The sequence below is a fragment of the Oryctolagus cuniculus genome, chromosome 21 (genome assembly GCF_051225735.1).
Source record: "Oryctolagus cuniculus isolate XC-2025 breed Fujian yellow rabbit chromosome 21, ASM5122573v1, whole genome shotgun sequence".
In the NCBI taxonomy this organism is placed as follows: Eukaryota; Metazoa; Chordata; class Mammalia; order Lagomorpha; family Leporidae; genus Oryctolagus; species Oryctolagus cuniculus.
In genome coordinates this window covers 21,871,809-21,888,784 of record NC_142887.1, presented here as the reverse complement: position 1 = coordinate 21,888,784, position 16,976 = coordinate 21,871,809, and the positions used below count along the sequence as shown (strand labels likewise).

The 16,976-nt window shown below is 57.4% G+C and overlaps 1 protein-coding gene across 1 annotated transcript; it reads left to right on the top strand.

The window, feature by feature from the left end:
• The first annotated feature begins 482 nt into the window (after positions 1–482).
• On the top strand, positions 483–16,761 carry SELPLG (selectin P ligand). The gene is made up of 2 exons (XM_002722129.6): positions 483–578; positions 14,408–16,761. The coding sequence occupies exon 2, from the start codon at positions 14,413–14,415 to the stop codon at positions 15,703–15,705; it is 1,293 nt and encodes a 430-aa protein (XP_002722175.3). The 5' UTR covers positions 483–578; positions 14,408–14,412; the 3' UTR covers positions 15,706–16,761.
• Positions 16,762–16,976: the final 215 nt, after the last annotated feature.

Genomic DNA, 16,976 nt, shown 5'->3' with positions numbered 1-16,976 from the left:
GGGGGCGGGGGGCAGGAGCCCAGAGCCTCCAGCCTGGGCCATCAGAGCTGGGGAAACAAGCAAGTTAGGAAGGAGAGGTCGGACGAGCCGGCCTTGCCCCGTGGATGGAGCCTCGTGCCGCCCCAGGCAGGCCGCAGCTCCAAGGACCAGCTGTGCACCTGCAGAGTGCGCCGCATCTTGAAAGCAGAAATACGGCCCCCTTGCAGGCTCCACGCGGGTCTGTGGACTGTGGTTTTTATTCCCTGCTCCTCGTCTTGGGGCTGGGCACCCCCTATTCACCTAAAGTCCCCTCTCCGTGGATGGTTTCCAGAATTGCAAGGGGGTCCAGGACGAAATCAGGCCCAGCAGGGCCCCAGGTCACTCCCCCACCCAGGGTTGTCCCTGTTGTCACCGAAGCTGTCACTTGCAGGAGGGTGTGGCCCCACTTGAGTAATCACATTCTCGCTTCCTTCTTCTACACAGAGCCGTTGGGGGTTGGCGGGGTGGGGACCGCAGCAGTCCGGGCCGGGGCCTTGTTGTCAACACAGAGAAGCCACTTTCGGGCCCGCGGGCGGCTGTCCCATGCTCTGCTGAGCGCGGTAAGTACTTGCTCGCCTACCCTCCGGGGGTGGCTGGGGGTCCCGGGGACCAGGGTCTGCCTCGTGGCCACCCGCAGGCCTGGGGTAGGACTTCGGGGGACCCTCCTGAGTTGCGGTCCCCAGAGAAGGCAACCTGGGACTCCAAGGGCTTGGGCCTGAGGTCTCCCTGACGCCTTGGCCCTATCTGATGCCTCTTCCAGATCCTTCCCCCAATATCTTCCTCGTCGGGGCTGCCTGCGCCTGCTGGGGCGGCAGTGTTGGCGGAGAGACTGTGGGTGCTCCCCGGAAATGATCCCACCCCTGCCTTCCACGGGTGGGAAACGGAGGCCCACGCAGGCTGAGGGCCAGAGCTGAGACTAGGTCTGGAAGGTTCCAGAAAGCAGGAGGGGAGCAGGATTTGTCCTGTAGCTATCTACTTGGGGAGCTGTACAGGTCATTCTCAAAGACTGAGAAACCACACCCATCCGTTGCAAACCACTGGAACATTAGCATTTGGGTGCTGTAGTTAGCAAGAGAAACAATAGCAGTAATTAGGATGAGTGTATTAATTTGTATCTGGTGTAAATTAGGGACACTAAAGGATAGTGGTGGAGGCTGGTGGTTAGTGTGGTCCCCCTACACATGCACATGCAACACGCATGCATACGCATATGTACATACATGCACGCGCACACACGTTCCACAAAGATCAGGGTTCCTGTTGCCTGGAATTCTCTCTTCCTCTTTCCCGGCCTCCGTTCCCCGTCTCTGACTTTGCGCCCGAGCCCCTCCCAGAGCCGCTCAGTGGGCAGAGGGCTCAGCAGGTGGCTCGCAGGTGCCAGGCCCCCGTGTGGCTTCCTCTAGGGCAGCCCAGGTGGGACGCCCTAGGGGCTTGGGCACGGCCCTCCCCAGGCGTGGCCGGCAGCCAGGGGATACCGGAGAGAAGGAGCCCCTCCTGGAAACTGCAGCCAGGCCCAGAGCAGGGGGGACCACAGGGAATCAACCAGAACCCTGGTGTGTGCCCAGCACGGCTTGGAGGAGAGGAGCTGTCTGCAGCGACCCCTCCCCAGCTCTCTCAGTCCCCTTGCTGAACCGGAGTAGGAGGGCGGCACGGGGGGCTGGTGGGTTGGAAGGAGGTGGGTGGCCGCTACGTGCGTGTCTGTCCATCTGTCTGCTGTTAAACCTGAACCAGGGGTAGGGCTCACTGAGTTCCTTTGTGCCGAGTGTCTCATCTCCTCCGTCTCAGGCCAGCCAACCACCAGGGTGCCAATAGGTGAAACTTGGTTCACGGGCGGGTGCAAAGTCTCAGCTGGCACAGGGCTCACACGCTTGGAAAGGGCAGAGGACATCAGCCAGATGCACGGTGGGTCTGGGGTATTCGAGTGGCACGGGCAGGGCAGGGTAATTTCGGAAGACGCAGTCTGGGGGTTGGCAGTGAAGATGCCGCATCTTCTATCAGAGTGCCTGGGTTCGAGTCCCAGCCCCAGCACTTGGGCTATCCTTCGCTGCTTTCCCAGGCACATTAGCAGGGAGCGGGACTGGAAGCGGAGCAGCCGGGACTCAATCAGCGCTCCGATAGGGGATGTCGGCAACAGCTAAGCCCGCTGCGCCACAGCACCAGCGCTTATCAAATGCAGTTTGACACATGATATGTTCACGTTACCATGGATTTATCAGGACACAGCCCGGTTGGAAGGCAAGGAGCATCCATATTCCAGAGGAGGAGCCCACATCCCAGGTGACGCAGCTCGGCAGGGCCAGAGCCGGGACTGGTTGGGATGGGCGTGCCTCCCGCGCTGGGGCAAGGCCTGGCCGGCCCACCAGGACCCCTGCACTCTGGTTTGACCTCAACTTAGCAGACACAAGGGGCTCACTCTCCTGGGTGTGGCTCTGGCGCGTGCTCTCAGCCGAGCTGTGTTTTCTGTGACATGCAAAGGACGTGGAAGGAACGCACAGCCCCCCAGGAAACTGCCTCCCCAGGGAGCAGTTTGCCGGGACTGGTATTTTTTTTTTTTTTGAAGATTTATTGATTTATTTATTTGAAAGTTGTGGGCTCATCCTGCGGAGTCCACTCTGCCCGGGGACAGGCTTCAGTGCACGAATCCACTTTATTCACAGCTATGTACATGTTTAAAGGGCAGGCGGAAGGGGTGTGACTAACTCAGGGGAACACTAACTATAGGGCAGAACTGACACCGGCGCCAATATGCCTCTCCAATCAGCGAGGGCAGCTTTCCTGGTGGGCCTGGGCCACGCCCGGGAGCAGTTTACGTGATTGGCAGAAGGTGGGGGTGGGGGGAATGTGCCTGGGAGGTCCCACCGTGTGGAATCATTGCATCTTCTATAGCTGCTGCCTGGTTATGAGGGGGCGTGGTGCAGGCCCTGCCCGACCTGGCTCTAGAAATCTCTGCCTATCTCATCTAATGAATTTGCCTTGTGAGCTGGCACAGTCTCGGTCACTGCCAATGTCTGCGTCCCCCGCGTGGTCAGTTACTCCCAGAAGTCGAGTTCTGAAATATGTAAGTTTGTCCATTGGTATGGGCAAAACTGGACCAGCTGTAAAGTGGAGCTCCCCTTTAAGGTGAAGAGGACGCGTCTTACAGACTCCCAGATAGTGGGTGACGATGGACTACAAGCCCATCCAGCTTGAGTATAGAATTATAACGGAAGAGCCCACTAGGAGTTGTATTGTCAATAACAGTTCCCAGAGAGAATCAGAAGAGGCAGGTACAACATGTTTGCTGTTTGACGTGACGAAGGCCAAGGCTTTACTTATCTTCTTGCTTAAAATCTCTGGGCTAGTGGGGCGTGTCCTTCGTGTTCACCTGTGAAGACTTGAGAGGCAGACGTTTAACCCTAATTCCACGGAGGTGGTCGTGCGCAGCAGCAGCACCTGGGGAGGTCCCGTCCCTTTAAGGCGTCGCCGATCTGAAGGGGATCTCTCCAGGGGAAGGGCGCTGCAGTGGGCTTGTCGGACGGACGTCGGCTTTGACATTTTTGGCCGGCATCCACACAGGCTGCGGAGCCATCTCTAGAAAGACACAAGCAAAGCCTCTCGCCATCGTTAGGAGGGGGTCAGGCTCCTCCCTCTGTGTGGCGATCCATGGACCCGGACACGACTGGGCTGGACCTGGGAGAGGCCTCCAGTGTCTCAGGGCTGGCGGCTCTGGAGTGGGGGTGGGGGTGGGGGTGGGGGTGGGGGGTGTGAGACACGTGAGAAATTTAAGGTAGAAAGGAGCATTGTCACAGCTCAGTCAACAGGAAGTCGTACTTCTACAGCTTTGTCTGCACTCCACCTTTTCTTCGGCTCTGCCCCCCCCCCCCGGGTTTCGGTTTGGGAGGGGGCAGAGGAAAGTAGCTTCTGTCGCTTCCTTTCACCACAGGACAATAAGGTCCAGGAAAAGTGTCCCAGGATTCCTCTGGGCCCAGGAAGCAGCCGTGCGGGGCCTTTGTGCGCACTGGGCGCGCCTCTGCCAGGACCGTTACAGAGTGTTGTGTCGTCTACCATATTTTTTATTAGCAAAACTGGTTTTTTTTTAGAAGGATGATTGCTGATCTTACATTTAGGTAACTCTGCTGCGATAGATATCTTTTTTTTTTTTACAGGCAGAGTGGATAGTGAGAGAGAGAGACAGACAGAGAGAAAGGTCTTCCTTTTGCTGTTGGTTCACCCTCCAATGGCCGCCACGTGTGCCACAGTGCACGTGCTATGGCCGGCGCACTGTGCTGATCTGAAGCCAGGAGCCAGGCACTTCCTCCTGGTCTCCCATGCGGGTGCAGGGCCCAAGCACTTGGGCCATCCTCCACTGCCTTCCCGGGCCACAGCAGAGAGCTGGCCTGGAAGATGGGCGACCGGGACAGAATCTGGCGCCCCGACTGGGACTAGAACCCGGTGTGCCAGTGCCGCAGGCAGATTAGCCTAGTGAGCCGCGGTGCCAGCCAATAGATATTGTCTTTAAGGTGAGAGGAACAAAGCTAACCTGCTCGTGGGGGCAGGGGTACCATGCTGCCCTCTCTGCATGGGGAGTTAGCACATGGTGACTCCTGTTGTTGATTCAACAATGAACACTCTTAGGTGTGACGTCATATAGCTTTTTTAACCAGCAAACTCAAGCACAAACATATAAAACATTTTTAGTTTCTTTCTACCAACAGATTTAAAACATCTGACAAAGAGATCCAGGTCACATGAATCAAATGTATCTTCGATTAATTTTAGCAGTTTAAATTTATGAGCAATATTTTGTTTATAAGCCAATTAAGAGAGCTCCTATTAAATTTCCCTATGTAGACAAACAATACGCACACACACATAATACAACATACAAGATAGAACAATAAAGCAGTTTTAGTACTAGTGTCCTAAAATCTTTAGCTGTTTTTTTGTCACTCCCCGTCTTCGTGGAGGAACGACACAGGACCCTGCGCTGTTCTTCTGTCTGCTCGGCCCTCCCCGGGTTTGCTGCTGGTCCTTCCCGGGTTGGCTACCATCCCTTCCACCTCCGTGGAAGGGCAGTTCCCCCTGGCCACATTCCCCACTTCCGCGGGGGAGCGGCACACCGCCGGCCGGCTCTCTCGGGGGCTGCACAGGTGTTCCCCTTAGATGTTCCTGGTGCATGCCGTCTCTCTCCTCCTTTATAGTCCTCCTCCGCCAATCCCAACTCGGCTGCCCACACGCCGAGTACGCTGCTCTCCTCCAATCAGGAGCAGGTCCTGCAGCTTGTCAAGTTGGTGAGAGGCAGCTGGGTAGAAGCTGTTGCCTCCTCTCCCAGCGCCATATTGTGGGAGAGCAGATGCATAGAATAAGTCTTAATTCCAGTAACTCAGTCCAGTCCGGGTTGCTCCCCACAGATCCCCCTTTTTTTTATTTTTGGCGTTGATACGCGCCTGTCTTCGGTGTCCCGCGGCACACACTCTGCTCTGCTTGCTAGAGTTGCCCACAGGTGCTTACAAGTCCTATCAATCAGGCAAACCGAATCTGGGTCCTCTCTTCGCCATGTTGTGAGGAGGTTTTTAGGCGCTAATGCGTGCCTGTGTTCGGTGCCCTGCAGCGCATGCTCTACTCTGCTAGAACTGCCTGCAGGTGCTCACCACTTCCCTAATCAGGCAGACCGAATCCAAGCTCTCTCATTGCCATGTTGATGGGAGGCCTTATTTTTCTGTTTCTCTATCTCCGGGCATTCCTATCTCTCCTATTTTACTTCTATCTGCCAACATTCCTATTTCTCTCATTTTACTTCTAAACTTCTGTTTCTCTTATCCTTGCGGCTTCCCGGCGCCCGCCCCGAGGCTGCTTCTCGGCGGCTTCCCGGCTCTGAGCCGCTTCAGCCCGCGCTTCTCCGATCTGCGCGGCTTCCCGGCTCTGCGCGGCTCGGCTTCGCGCGCACACTCCGTGGTCTCGCACTAGCCCAGCGTTCCCTATCTACTTGTGCCCCGCACGCTCTCTGCGCGCGGCAGCCTCCGCGAGTCACACAGCCCCAGCTCACGTTTCTGCCACTAGCATTCAGTCCAAGTTCCCCGGACTAACCTGGCGAATTCCAACCTGGCGGCCCACGTCTCTGCCTCTGGTTCCAGATCTTCGCCTCTTGCTCCCCGGGCTGACTTGAAGAATTCCAAGATGGCTTCCATTTCCGCCTCGGCCTGCACTCGCGGCTTCATCCTCCCTAACATTTTTCTCTACCCGGTATGTTTCCCTAAGTTTTCTTCCAACAATATTCCTCCCTCATTTCTCCTGGCCTCTCCCCACAGTCCGTATCCAAGTCTAAGTTTCTTATAGGTTTCACTTTCACTTTCAACCTGCAGTCCGTATCTGAGTCTAAGTTTCTTCTTGCTTTCACTTTCAATCCTAACTTCTTTCCCACAGTCCGTATCCGAGTCTATGCCTAGGCTTTCGATAGCTTCTTCCGGCACCTTTTCTGTCCGGCTTTTCCCTAGGCTGTTTGCTAGTCTCTCTCTCCGGCATTTTCCCATTTCTTCTCTCCTAAGTTTCCTTATCCGAGTCACGGCACCATTATGTCGCTCCCCCTCTTCGTGGAGGAATGACACTAAACCCTGCCTAGGCTTCATATCCGAGTCACGGCACCATTATGTCGCTCCCCGTCTTCGTGGAGGAACGACACAGGACCCTGCGCTGTTCTTTCGTCTGCTCGGCCCTCCCCGGGTTTGCTGCTGGTTCTTCCCGGGTTGGCTGCTGGTCCTTCCCGGGTTGGCTGCTGGTCCTTCCACCTCCGTGGAAGGGCAGTTCCCCCTGGCCACATTCCCCACTTCCGCGGGGGAGCGGCACACCGCCGGCCGGCTCTCTCGGGGGCTGCACAGGTGTTCCCCTTAGATGTTCCTGGTGCATGCCGTCTCTCTCCTCCTTTATAGTCCTCCTCCGCCAATCCCAACTCGGCTGCCCACACGCCGAGTACGCTGCTCTCCTCCAATCAGGAGCAGGTCCTGCAGCTTGTCAAGTTGGTGAGAGGCAGCTGGGTAGAAGCTGTTGCCTCCTCTCCCAGCGCCATATTGTGGGAGAGCAGATGCATAGAATAAGTCTTAATTCCAGTAACTCAGTCCAGTCTGGGTTGCTCCCCACAGTTTTTTATTACCATCAACCAATTAGAATTACTTTCTGCTCTTGGTAACCTTGATTAACCATACTTTCTCCCAGTTGGAACCCCTAGTGTGTTACTGGCTTCATCTGTTTACAGAGCCACCCCAAAGCACTGAGTACAATAGCAGTGGCTAGAAAAAGTCCATCAGAACCCCTAGGAGGACAGCTAAACACAGAACCAACAAGGTTTTAGTTGCATGAGCAGACGAGCTGATACACAAAACTGGATGACAAAGGGTTTCCAATGGCCATGTTTAAAATTATGAACTCGTTAACCAACAAGAGGCACTAGCTTACTGCCCACAGTGTTTTCAAAGCACCTTTTAGGCCTCTGGGCCTTTCTCAGTAAGATAGCCATCACGTCTGGTGACACAAGCCCATTCGACTCTAACTCTCAGACGTCTGTATCAGTAGCACGTTATATTAGCAAGACTTAAAATTTAGCACGACTTCACATCTTGACAGCACTTCTACATAATCCAAACAGCCTGACTAGTCGGTGTCTCTACAAGATGAGAGACATATATCCTTTGATATTTCCAGGGGCCCAGCTGGAAATGTCAAAGTCCAAATTTTTTGGAATGTTGATTTTTTGAATGCCTGTCAAGGATGCCAAGAGGGCTTAAAATATGTGGTTGAAATAAGCTCCCTTAACATCGTGCCGTAGCATGGACCAGAGCTGAGCACGGTTACAAGGTGATACTCACATGTTTTAGAATAAGCAGATATTTAACTCCTTCAAAATCCAGTTGTCTTAAACAATTAGAATAGATTCCTTTAACATAACACAAAATCTGTGTCTCTGGTTGTTCCAAAAATCAGAAATAAAACTTTAAATTTAAGAGCTGGTGCATTGAATCAAATCCCATCATTTGGGACCGTTTAACAGAGTCAGAACTAGGGGAGAGAGAACAGCTTACTGGAGCCGGCTAGAAAGCTGAGCAGAGTCACCAGTTAAACACGGCTGTCAAAGAGATGTTGCAGGTTTTTAAATAGATTCTTACCACTGTTTTGGAATATTTACTAACGTATGCATTGTAAACACCTCATTGCTCTAACAGAGGATCAGATTCTAGTTCTGTGTCAAACAGACTCGCAGCTTTTGTCTTCCCTCTGCTGATTTCCTTGATTTACATTTTGAAAGAACCCTTTAGAAATCCCCAAATCAGCCGGCGCCGCGGCTCACTAGGCTAATCCTTCACCTTGCGGCGCCGGCACCCCGGGTTCTAGTCCTGGTTGGGGCACCGGATTCTGTCCCGGTTGCCCCTCTTCCAGGCCAGCTCTCTGCTGTGGCCAGGGAGTGCAGTGGAGGATGGTCCAAGTGCTTGGTCCCTGCACCCCATGGGAGACCAGGAGAAGCACCTGGCTCCTGCCTTCGGATCAGCGCAGCGCCAGCCATAGTGGCCATTTGGGGAGTGAACCAACGGAAGGAAGACCTTTCTCTCTGTCTCTCTCTCTCACTATCTATAACTCTACCTGTCAAATAAAAAAAAAATAATAAGGTAACACATCAAATTTCAAGCTTAGTTTCTTCCGAGTGGTGTTGAACTATCTTCATATGGACAGTTTATGGAAACATGCTAGCAAACCCAAATAGTTTCTCTGTATAGACACATTCATCTCATTCGCTTAACCCAATTTACATACAGCAATTACTCCTAGGTGACCGAAGATGCTGATATTATATCATTGAGGTCAAAGTCGCATGTGTGTCAAATTCTACTCCTCCTCATAAAGCCCTAGGCAGAAATCAGTGACATTAAACCAGAGATTGCTGAGTTTACTTTTGGGGCCACAGCAAGCCTGATGACCCATTGTTATATCACTGGACACCTGTGTTCAGTGACGAGGCAGGGACAATCTGTGACAGTAACTAGAGGGCCAAATTGAAAAATCTTTCTCATCTCTGTCCGAATTGGCATCAGCAGGTCGGCATAGGAGCCGGCAGAGCAGGGGAGTGGGGGGGGGCATGGTTGGGCCTGCTGGAGTGGGCACTGCCCCCTTCCCGCAGGGCGGCCTGGGGCCCAGGCGCAGGTCCGATTGGCCGGAATGCAGGTCGCTGACCTGCCACCATGTGCCCGGGTGGACTCCACCGCCGCCAGGAGCAAGGCCCCTTCCCCGTGCAGAGGTCGCGCGTTGGTGGGAAGCCAATGCAGGTCCCCGGCAGGTCTGCACCTGCACCTGAGCCCAGCCTCCCCAACCCCCCGCACCCATGGTGGGGGGGGGGTGCAGACGGCTGAGTGTAGGAGGAGGAGCAAAGCAAGAAGAGGCGGGCACCCACTTGTCACCGCGGGGAGCTTGTGGCCGCGGCAGACGGAGATCTCCTCTCTGCTATCAGAGTCTGGGGCCGGCGCACGGCAGTCGTCTCTACAAGGAGACGGGGATTCCTCCCTGACAGAGGCCCAGAAGCCTGTGCAGGGCGGGGGTCTCTCATACCGAGACGAACAGGAGTGTTCTCTTCACCTAGTGGCCGGGGTATCGGGGGCCTGACCGACGGGCGATGCCTCCTCACCTAGCGGGGGAGGACCCTGCTCTTTGTCTACCTTACACGTTCAGGTCCCTGTTTGGGCACCAGTTGTGCAAGGCCACACTCCCGGGGAGAGCAGGGTGACAGTGTCCTTCCACAAGGAGCACTGGGGACAGGCTTCGGGCCACGTGTCCCCTTTATTCACAGCTACGAACACGTTTAAGGGGCAGCAGAAGGGGCATAAGTAAGGGGAATACTATCTATAGGGTAGAACTGGCACTGGCACCAATATGCCTCTCCAATCAGCTTGAAGGTCAGGTAGCTAAGGTAGCTTTCCAGGTGGGCCTGGGCCACACCTGGGAGCCGTTTACCTGATTGGCAGAAGGTGGGGGTGGGGAAATGTGCCTGGGGGTCCCACCACCTACCAGCAGTCAGGCTAACTGCATGGGCCAGGCAGGCAGCCTCACAGGATCGCCCACAAAAAGTCAGAGTTTACGGCCGGCGCCGCGGCTCACTAGGCTAATCCCCCGCATTGCGGCGCCGGCACACTGGGTTCTAGTCCCGGTCGGGGCGCTGGATTCTGTCCCAGTTGCCCCTCTTCCAGGCCAGCTCTCTGCTGTGGCCAGGGAGTGCAGTGGAGGATGGCCCAAGTCCTTGGGCCCTGCACCCCATAGGAGACCAGGAGAAGTACCTGGCTCCTGCCATCGGATCAGCGCGGTGCACCGGCTGGGGCGGCCATTGGAGGGTGAACCAACGACAAAGGAAGACCTTTCTCTCTGTCTCTCTCTCACACTGTCCACTCTGCCTGTCAAAAAAAAAAAAAAAAAAAGTCAGAGTTTACAGAGAGAGCGAGTGAGCGAGCGCTTCTATCCGCTGGTTCACTCCCTAAATGGCTGCAACAGCCAGAGCTAGGCCTGTCTGAAGCCAGGAGCCAGGAGCTTCTTCCAGGTCTCCCATGCAGGTGCAGGGGCCCAAGGACTTGGGCCATCTTCCACTGCTTTCCCAGGCGCATTTGCAGGGAGCTGGGTCAGAAGTGGAGCAGCTGGGATTTGAACCAGTGTCTGCATGTGATGCTGGTGCTGCAGGCAGCAGCTTAAACCACTGAGCCACAGCGCTGGCCCCTTGCCAGGACTTTTATTGCAAGAGTTAGGGGAGCATTGAGGGTATAGAAAAGAGTAGGGGGTGGGCGTCTGGCTTAGCACTTGGAATATTAGTTAAGAGGCCCATGCCCCATATCAGAGTATCTGGGTCCAGTGTTCAGCCCCAGTGCCTGACTTCAGCCTCCCTGGGAGGCAGCAGGTGATGATGGCCCAAGTGCTTGGGCCCCCGCCATGCACCAGGGACACTTGGATTGAGTTTTTCGGTTCCTGGATTCTATAGCCATGGCTGTTTCAGGCAACTGGGGACTGAACCTGGGGATGGGAGCCCTGTCTGTCTCTCTGCCTTTCCTATTAATTGATTGATTCTAAAAAGAAAGAAGGGGAGGAGTGGGAGGGTCCTTCTGGATCATCATACATATTCATAATGCATGCATATTCGTGATCATACATATTCATAAGCTGTGTGTCTAAAACCCTGAGCCAGGCTGGTCTCTGGTGGCTGCGGCCGCTCTGACTACAAGGTTACAAGCTCCAGGGAGTCCGTGGTGTGTGGCCTCCGCCCTGTTCCCGTGTCCCATGCCCGCGGTTACCCTGCCTGGGAACTAAACAGGGGTCTCTCTTCCCCTGGCTGCTGCTTCGGGGGCCACACGGTGCCGGGGTCTCCAGGGCAGGCTGCTCCTCCACATGGCCTGGCTGGCTGCGGCTCAGGGCAGAAGCAACTGGTGTTTGGTTGAAAGCCAGGAAGTGGGCAGCCTCTGACCCACTGAAGCCAGCATCAAGGCCCCGGGTGTGGCTGCCATCGCCCCGGTCTCCGAGCCGGCTGGGCAGGCCCCACCGCTGCGGCCAGGGAGGCTTTCCTTCCTCCCGGGGCGAGGAGAGGCGGCGGCGGCACTGCCGTGGGCCTTGCCCTTCTCATCTGTGCGATGGGAACCATCACGGCCCACGCTTCCCAGCCGTGCAGGTGAGCGGAGCACCCACGCGGTGAGACCCCGGACGTGTGGGAACACGGGGTGAAAAGACGGGAAATGCGCGCTGCCTTCGCAACACACATTCTCCGTGCACTTTCTGAAGGCCCTACCAGCCTGCAGGGTAGCAAACAGGAAGCAGCCATCGCCCCACCGGCCTCGCACGGCGGCCGTTCTGTGGCCTTCCTGCCACGCACGTGGCCTCAGCGCAGATGCAGAATCTCGGGGAGCCGGGAGCTTCCTGGACTCTCTGCCCTTGACGCCTGCAGAATGGCAGGGACCATGCTGGGGTCACCCGCTGTGCTCACCCCCACCCGCGCCCCAAGTCCGCCAGCTGAGCAGGGCCTGAGGAGTTTCTGGCACCACCAAATAAAATCCTCCCCACTGGGGGCCCTGTCAGGAGCTTTCCACGGGGTCTCCCCTTCAAGTCTCCCAACCATGCTGCAAAGCAAGAGCACCCATTTTACAGATGAGGAAACTGAGTCTCAGGGTAAAGAGACCTGCTGAAGGTCTTGCAGCTGCTACATAGTGGTGAACGTGGGATTCAGGCCCACGCTCTCTCTTCCTCTGCCTCTGGACCATGGGGATGGGTGTGGGGTGGGGGGCAGCCGACGGCGAGCACCTGCACCAGGAACACAGCCCCAGCCCCTCCCTGGCCCCCCTCCTAGCCTCTGGGCTTAGATAATCAGGTCCTGACTCACCAAGGTGCCCGCCGCCCCCTGGAGCCGGCAGGTGGGGCTTCGAGGCTTCCCTTACGCTTCCAGGAAGTGGCCAAGGCCTCTGCCTTCCAGGAACCTGGCGCTGCCCACGTTGGGGGTGGGGTGGGAGCGTTTTCATAATTCACGGACTGTTTCCGAGGGGGGTGGCTCCTGCCCTGGGGAGAGGGGGCCAGGCTGGGGCCGTGGCTGCCGCACCTGCTATGAGCCTGTTGCATCCTTGTCTGGTTGCTCTCTCTCAACAGGCTCAGAGGTGGGTGCTGTTATCCCATTTTACAGATGGGAAAGTAGAAGCTCAGAGAGGCAAGGGCCTGTCTCAAGGCCACACAGCTTGTGAGCGGCACAACTGGGATTCCAAGCGCCCCTGGGCTGCCCTCACAGCTGCCCTGCGCCCTGCGTGGCACCTGCTGTGTGTGCAGCTGGCCTCCCTGCGGGGCACCTTCAACCTGCTCCTCCCTCTTACTCGCCCTCCCTCCCCCACCCGGCCTGACCCCAGCCACACCGAGCTCAGCTCTCTCCCAAGCCTGTGCCCCTCCCTGGTGCCCCCTCCACCCCTCCAGGGCCCCCTGAATCCTCACTGGGCTCAGGTCAGATCTGGGCCACGCCCCCGCTGTGTGTCTTTGGGAACGTGTCTGCGGCACCCGCATCCCACATCAGAGTGCCTGGTTCGAGGCCTGGCAACTCTGCCTCCAACCCAGCTTCCTGCTAACGCACCCTGGGAGGCAGCAGGTGATGGCCCAGCCCCTTGGGTCCCTGCCGCCCATGGAGGAGGCGTGGAGATCCCAGCTCCTGGCTTCAGTATGGCTGTTGTGGGTGCTTGGGGAGTGAACCAGAGGACAGAAGATCTCTCTGTCTCTCGCTCTCTCTCTCCCTCTCTCTCCTACTCTGCCTTTAAAGTAGGTAGAAGCTAAGCATTTAAAAAAGGAGACCTGGCCGGCGCCGCGGCTCAGTAGGCTAATCCTCCACCTAGCGGCGCCGGCACACCGGGTTCTAGTCCCGGTCGGGGTGCCAGATTCTGTCCCGGTTGCCCCTCTTCCAGGCCAGCTCTCTGCTGTGGCCAGGGAGTGCAGTGGAGGATGGCCCAAGTGCTTGGGCCCTGCACCCCATGGGAGACCAGGAGAAGCACCTGGCTCCTGGCTTCAGATCAGCACGGTGCACTGGCCGCAGCAGCCATTGGAGGGTGAACCAATGGCAAAGGAAGACCTTTCTCTCTGTCTCTCTCTCTCACTGTCCACTCTGCCTGTCAAAAAAAAAAAAAAAAAAAAAAAACGTGACACAGGTGCTCATTGAGACTGCTTGTTAAGAAGCTCTGGTATTTTCTTTCTACACTCTCAGTGGATTGCTGTTGTCCTCAAAGCTTTATTTATTTGTTTGAAAGGCAGAGATACAGAGAGGGAGAGAGAGACACACACAGAGAAAAAGAGATCTTCCATCTGCTGCTTCACTCCCCAAATGGCTACAATGGCTGGGGCTGGACCAGGCTGAAGCCAGGAGCCAGGAGCTTCACCTGGGTCTCCCACATGGGTGCAGGGGTCCAAGCACTTGGGCTGTCTTCCTCTGCCTTTCCCAGAGGCCTTAGCAGAGAGCAGGATCAGAAGAGGAGCAGCCGGGACTCGAACCGGCGCCCATGTGGAATGCTAGTGTTGCAGGCGGAGGCTTAACCCACTAGGCCACAGCGCCAGCCCCCACCAATGGAGTGTCTGGCCTGTGAATAAGAAGTTTGAGCCAGAACTGATAAGGGGGGCAAATCAAGTTTGTGTGCAGCGCAGGCAGGCGTGGAAGGGCACCCAGATGCCTGTATTCCCATGGATCAATCACAGTAGTAACAGCTGTGGCTGTGCGGGCCTGCCCTGCACCTGCTGGGGCGGGGGAGGGGAGGGGAATGCGTGAAGCTGCAGTGCCCACCCCCCAGCAAGCAGACCCCCTCCCCCACCCGCCCCAGCCCCCCACTGTGGCTGTGCGGAGGTGCAGTCAGGTGGGTTCCTCACTCCCCACCTCCTGTCTCCCCAGGTGCCATGCCTCTGCACCTCCTGCTCCTGCTGAGCCTGCTGGGCCCCGGAGGCAGCCAGCAGTGGCCGTCCGCCCGGAGGGGTGACTCCCAGCAGGACTGGGGGCAGAGGCAGAAGGTCCCGGAGGACTCGGAGGACGACTACGCCCTGCATGATGACTACGCCTTGGAGGGCACAGACCCTCCCGAAGTGCTTGAAAACAGCACTGTGACTGCGGCCCCAGAGCCCCAGCATCCGACTGAGGGGCCGGACACCCCCGAGCCAGCCACTGCCGAGGCCAGCACAAGGCACGCTGCTGGCCCGGATGCTGTGGGGGCGACTGGGGGGAATCTGAGCATGGAACCGTCCATGCAGAACGTGCCTGTCTCCGTGGGCCTGCTGGCCACACAACTGGCCTCTGTGATGGTTCCTGTGACCCTATCCACAGAGAGGGTTCTGTCCACGGAGCCGGTCACCATGGCCCAGTCCATGGGACCAGCAGCCACAGAGGCAGAGACCACGCAGCCAGCAGCCACGGAGTCTGAGACCACGCAGCCAGCAGCCACGGAGGCAGAGACCACACAGCCAGCACCCACGGAGGCAGAGACCACACAGCCAGCACCCACAGAAGCAGAGACCACACAGCCAGCACCCACAGAAGCAGAGACCACACAGCCAGCACCCACAGAGGCAGAGACCACACAGCCAGTAGCCACGGAGGCCCTGTCCACAGAACCCACTGCCATGGGGTCCAAGCCCATGGAATCCAGTGTTATTGAGGCTCTCTCCACAGAGCCAGCAGCCATAGTGGTCCTGTCCACAAAGCCAGCAGCCAACACGGAGTCCCCATTCATAGAACCTACTGCGGCACAGGGACTGGCCACGCCCGTGCCTGGCCCCTCTGCCACTCACCTGAGTACCCCCACAGCCACCGGCAGTGCACCTGCGGTCATCCACGTGAAGAAAGAGAAGGTTCTTCCCTCCCAGAGCCCCGGGACCCCCGGCCCCATGGGGATCCCGGACAGTATCCCTGTGAAACAGTGCCTGCTGGCCATCCTCATCCTGGCGCTGGTGGCCACCGTCTTCCTCGTGTGCACCGTGGTGCTGGCCGTCCGTCTGTCCCGCAGGAACCACACGTACCCCGTGCGCAGCTACTCCCCGACCGAGATGGTCTGCATCTCCGCCCTGCTGCCCGAGGCTGGCGACGGGACCCCCGCCACCGCCAACGGACGGCGCGCGTCCAGGGGCCCTGGCCTCAAGGCGGAGGCCAAGGAGGAGCGCGACGGCGATGACCTGACCCTGCACAGCTTCCTCCCCTAGCCCCTCCCGCACGCATGCCTCCCCCAGGGGGGCCTCCAGGGAGCCCAGTGATCTGGGTGGTTTCAAGGGAGTGGCCCTGGACCACTGCAAGCAGAGACAGGAGCAGCCACGGCCCGGAGACCTCATGGCACAGGCCCTGTGGCCACCACCCCTGCCTTCCAGCTGAGAACCCTGGGGGCCCAGGGATACCCTCTCCCCCTCCCCGCTCTGCGCGGGGCCTCTGACACCCCCTTCCTCTTTCCTCCAGACCCCTGAGTCTCAGCCCCACTGGGCTGCCACGCTGGCCACCGCAGAGCCAGGAACCCCCAGGCCACTTGTGTTGGGACAGCTGGGGTTCTCTCGGGCAGCGCTCCAGGGAGCCCGGGGGGAGACTCTTCTTGGGGACTGCGTGGGCCAATTGGGCGCCTCTCTATCTGGTGACCTCGCTCACCTTCCCCCACGGCCCCCTTCAGGGTGGGCTCTGTCCTGTCCACTGCCGTGTCCCACTGCCCAGCAGGGGACTGGCCGCAGCCCAAGGCCCTTAGTAAATGCATAATGGACAAATGACAGCTGCCTCCTCCAGGGGGCCTGCCTTGATTTTTCCTCCCCCAGTGCAGGGCGAGGTGTTGGCTCTTGGCCGCTCACCCTCAGCCCCAAGCCCCCAAGGAAGCCCCTTGGTTGAAAGGTGACTCTCAGGAGACAGGTGCACCCAATTACATAAATGAGGGATTGGGGAAGATTTTGGGTTGCAGGGTGGATGGGGGGTACCAAGGCTGTCTCCCCCAAACCCATGCCAGGGGTCCATGGTATTCAACTTCCCATGACTCAGATCTGCCCTACAGGAAGTGGCCCCCAAAGTCTCAGCCAAGAGCCCCTCTCAGCGTCAATGCCCCCCTCCCGGGCACACCCAGGAGCATCTTGCCATGAGGCAGCATCCGACAGCTCTGATCGGCTGGCATCTCATAGGTGGGGCTGGTGGAATTTTTCTTAAAGGGCCCGACAACAAATATGAGGACGCCTCAGAAAGTTTATGGGAAAATATAATAAAAAGATGAGTTTATTTTTGACGCAAACATATCTTTAAAGGTATTGCTTTTCATTTTCTTTGAAACGCAGGGAGACAGGGAGAGGTCCTCCACCTGCTGGTTCACTCCCCAAATGCCCTCAGCAATCAGGGCTGGGAGGAGCCAAAAGCAGGAGCCAGGACCTCAATCCGGGTCTCCCACTTAGGTGCAGGGACCCAAGTGCTTGGAAATGAAGTAGCTGCGACTCGAACCAGGTACCCGGATATG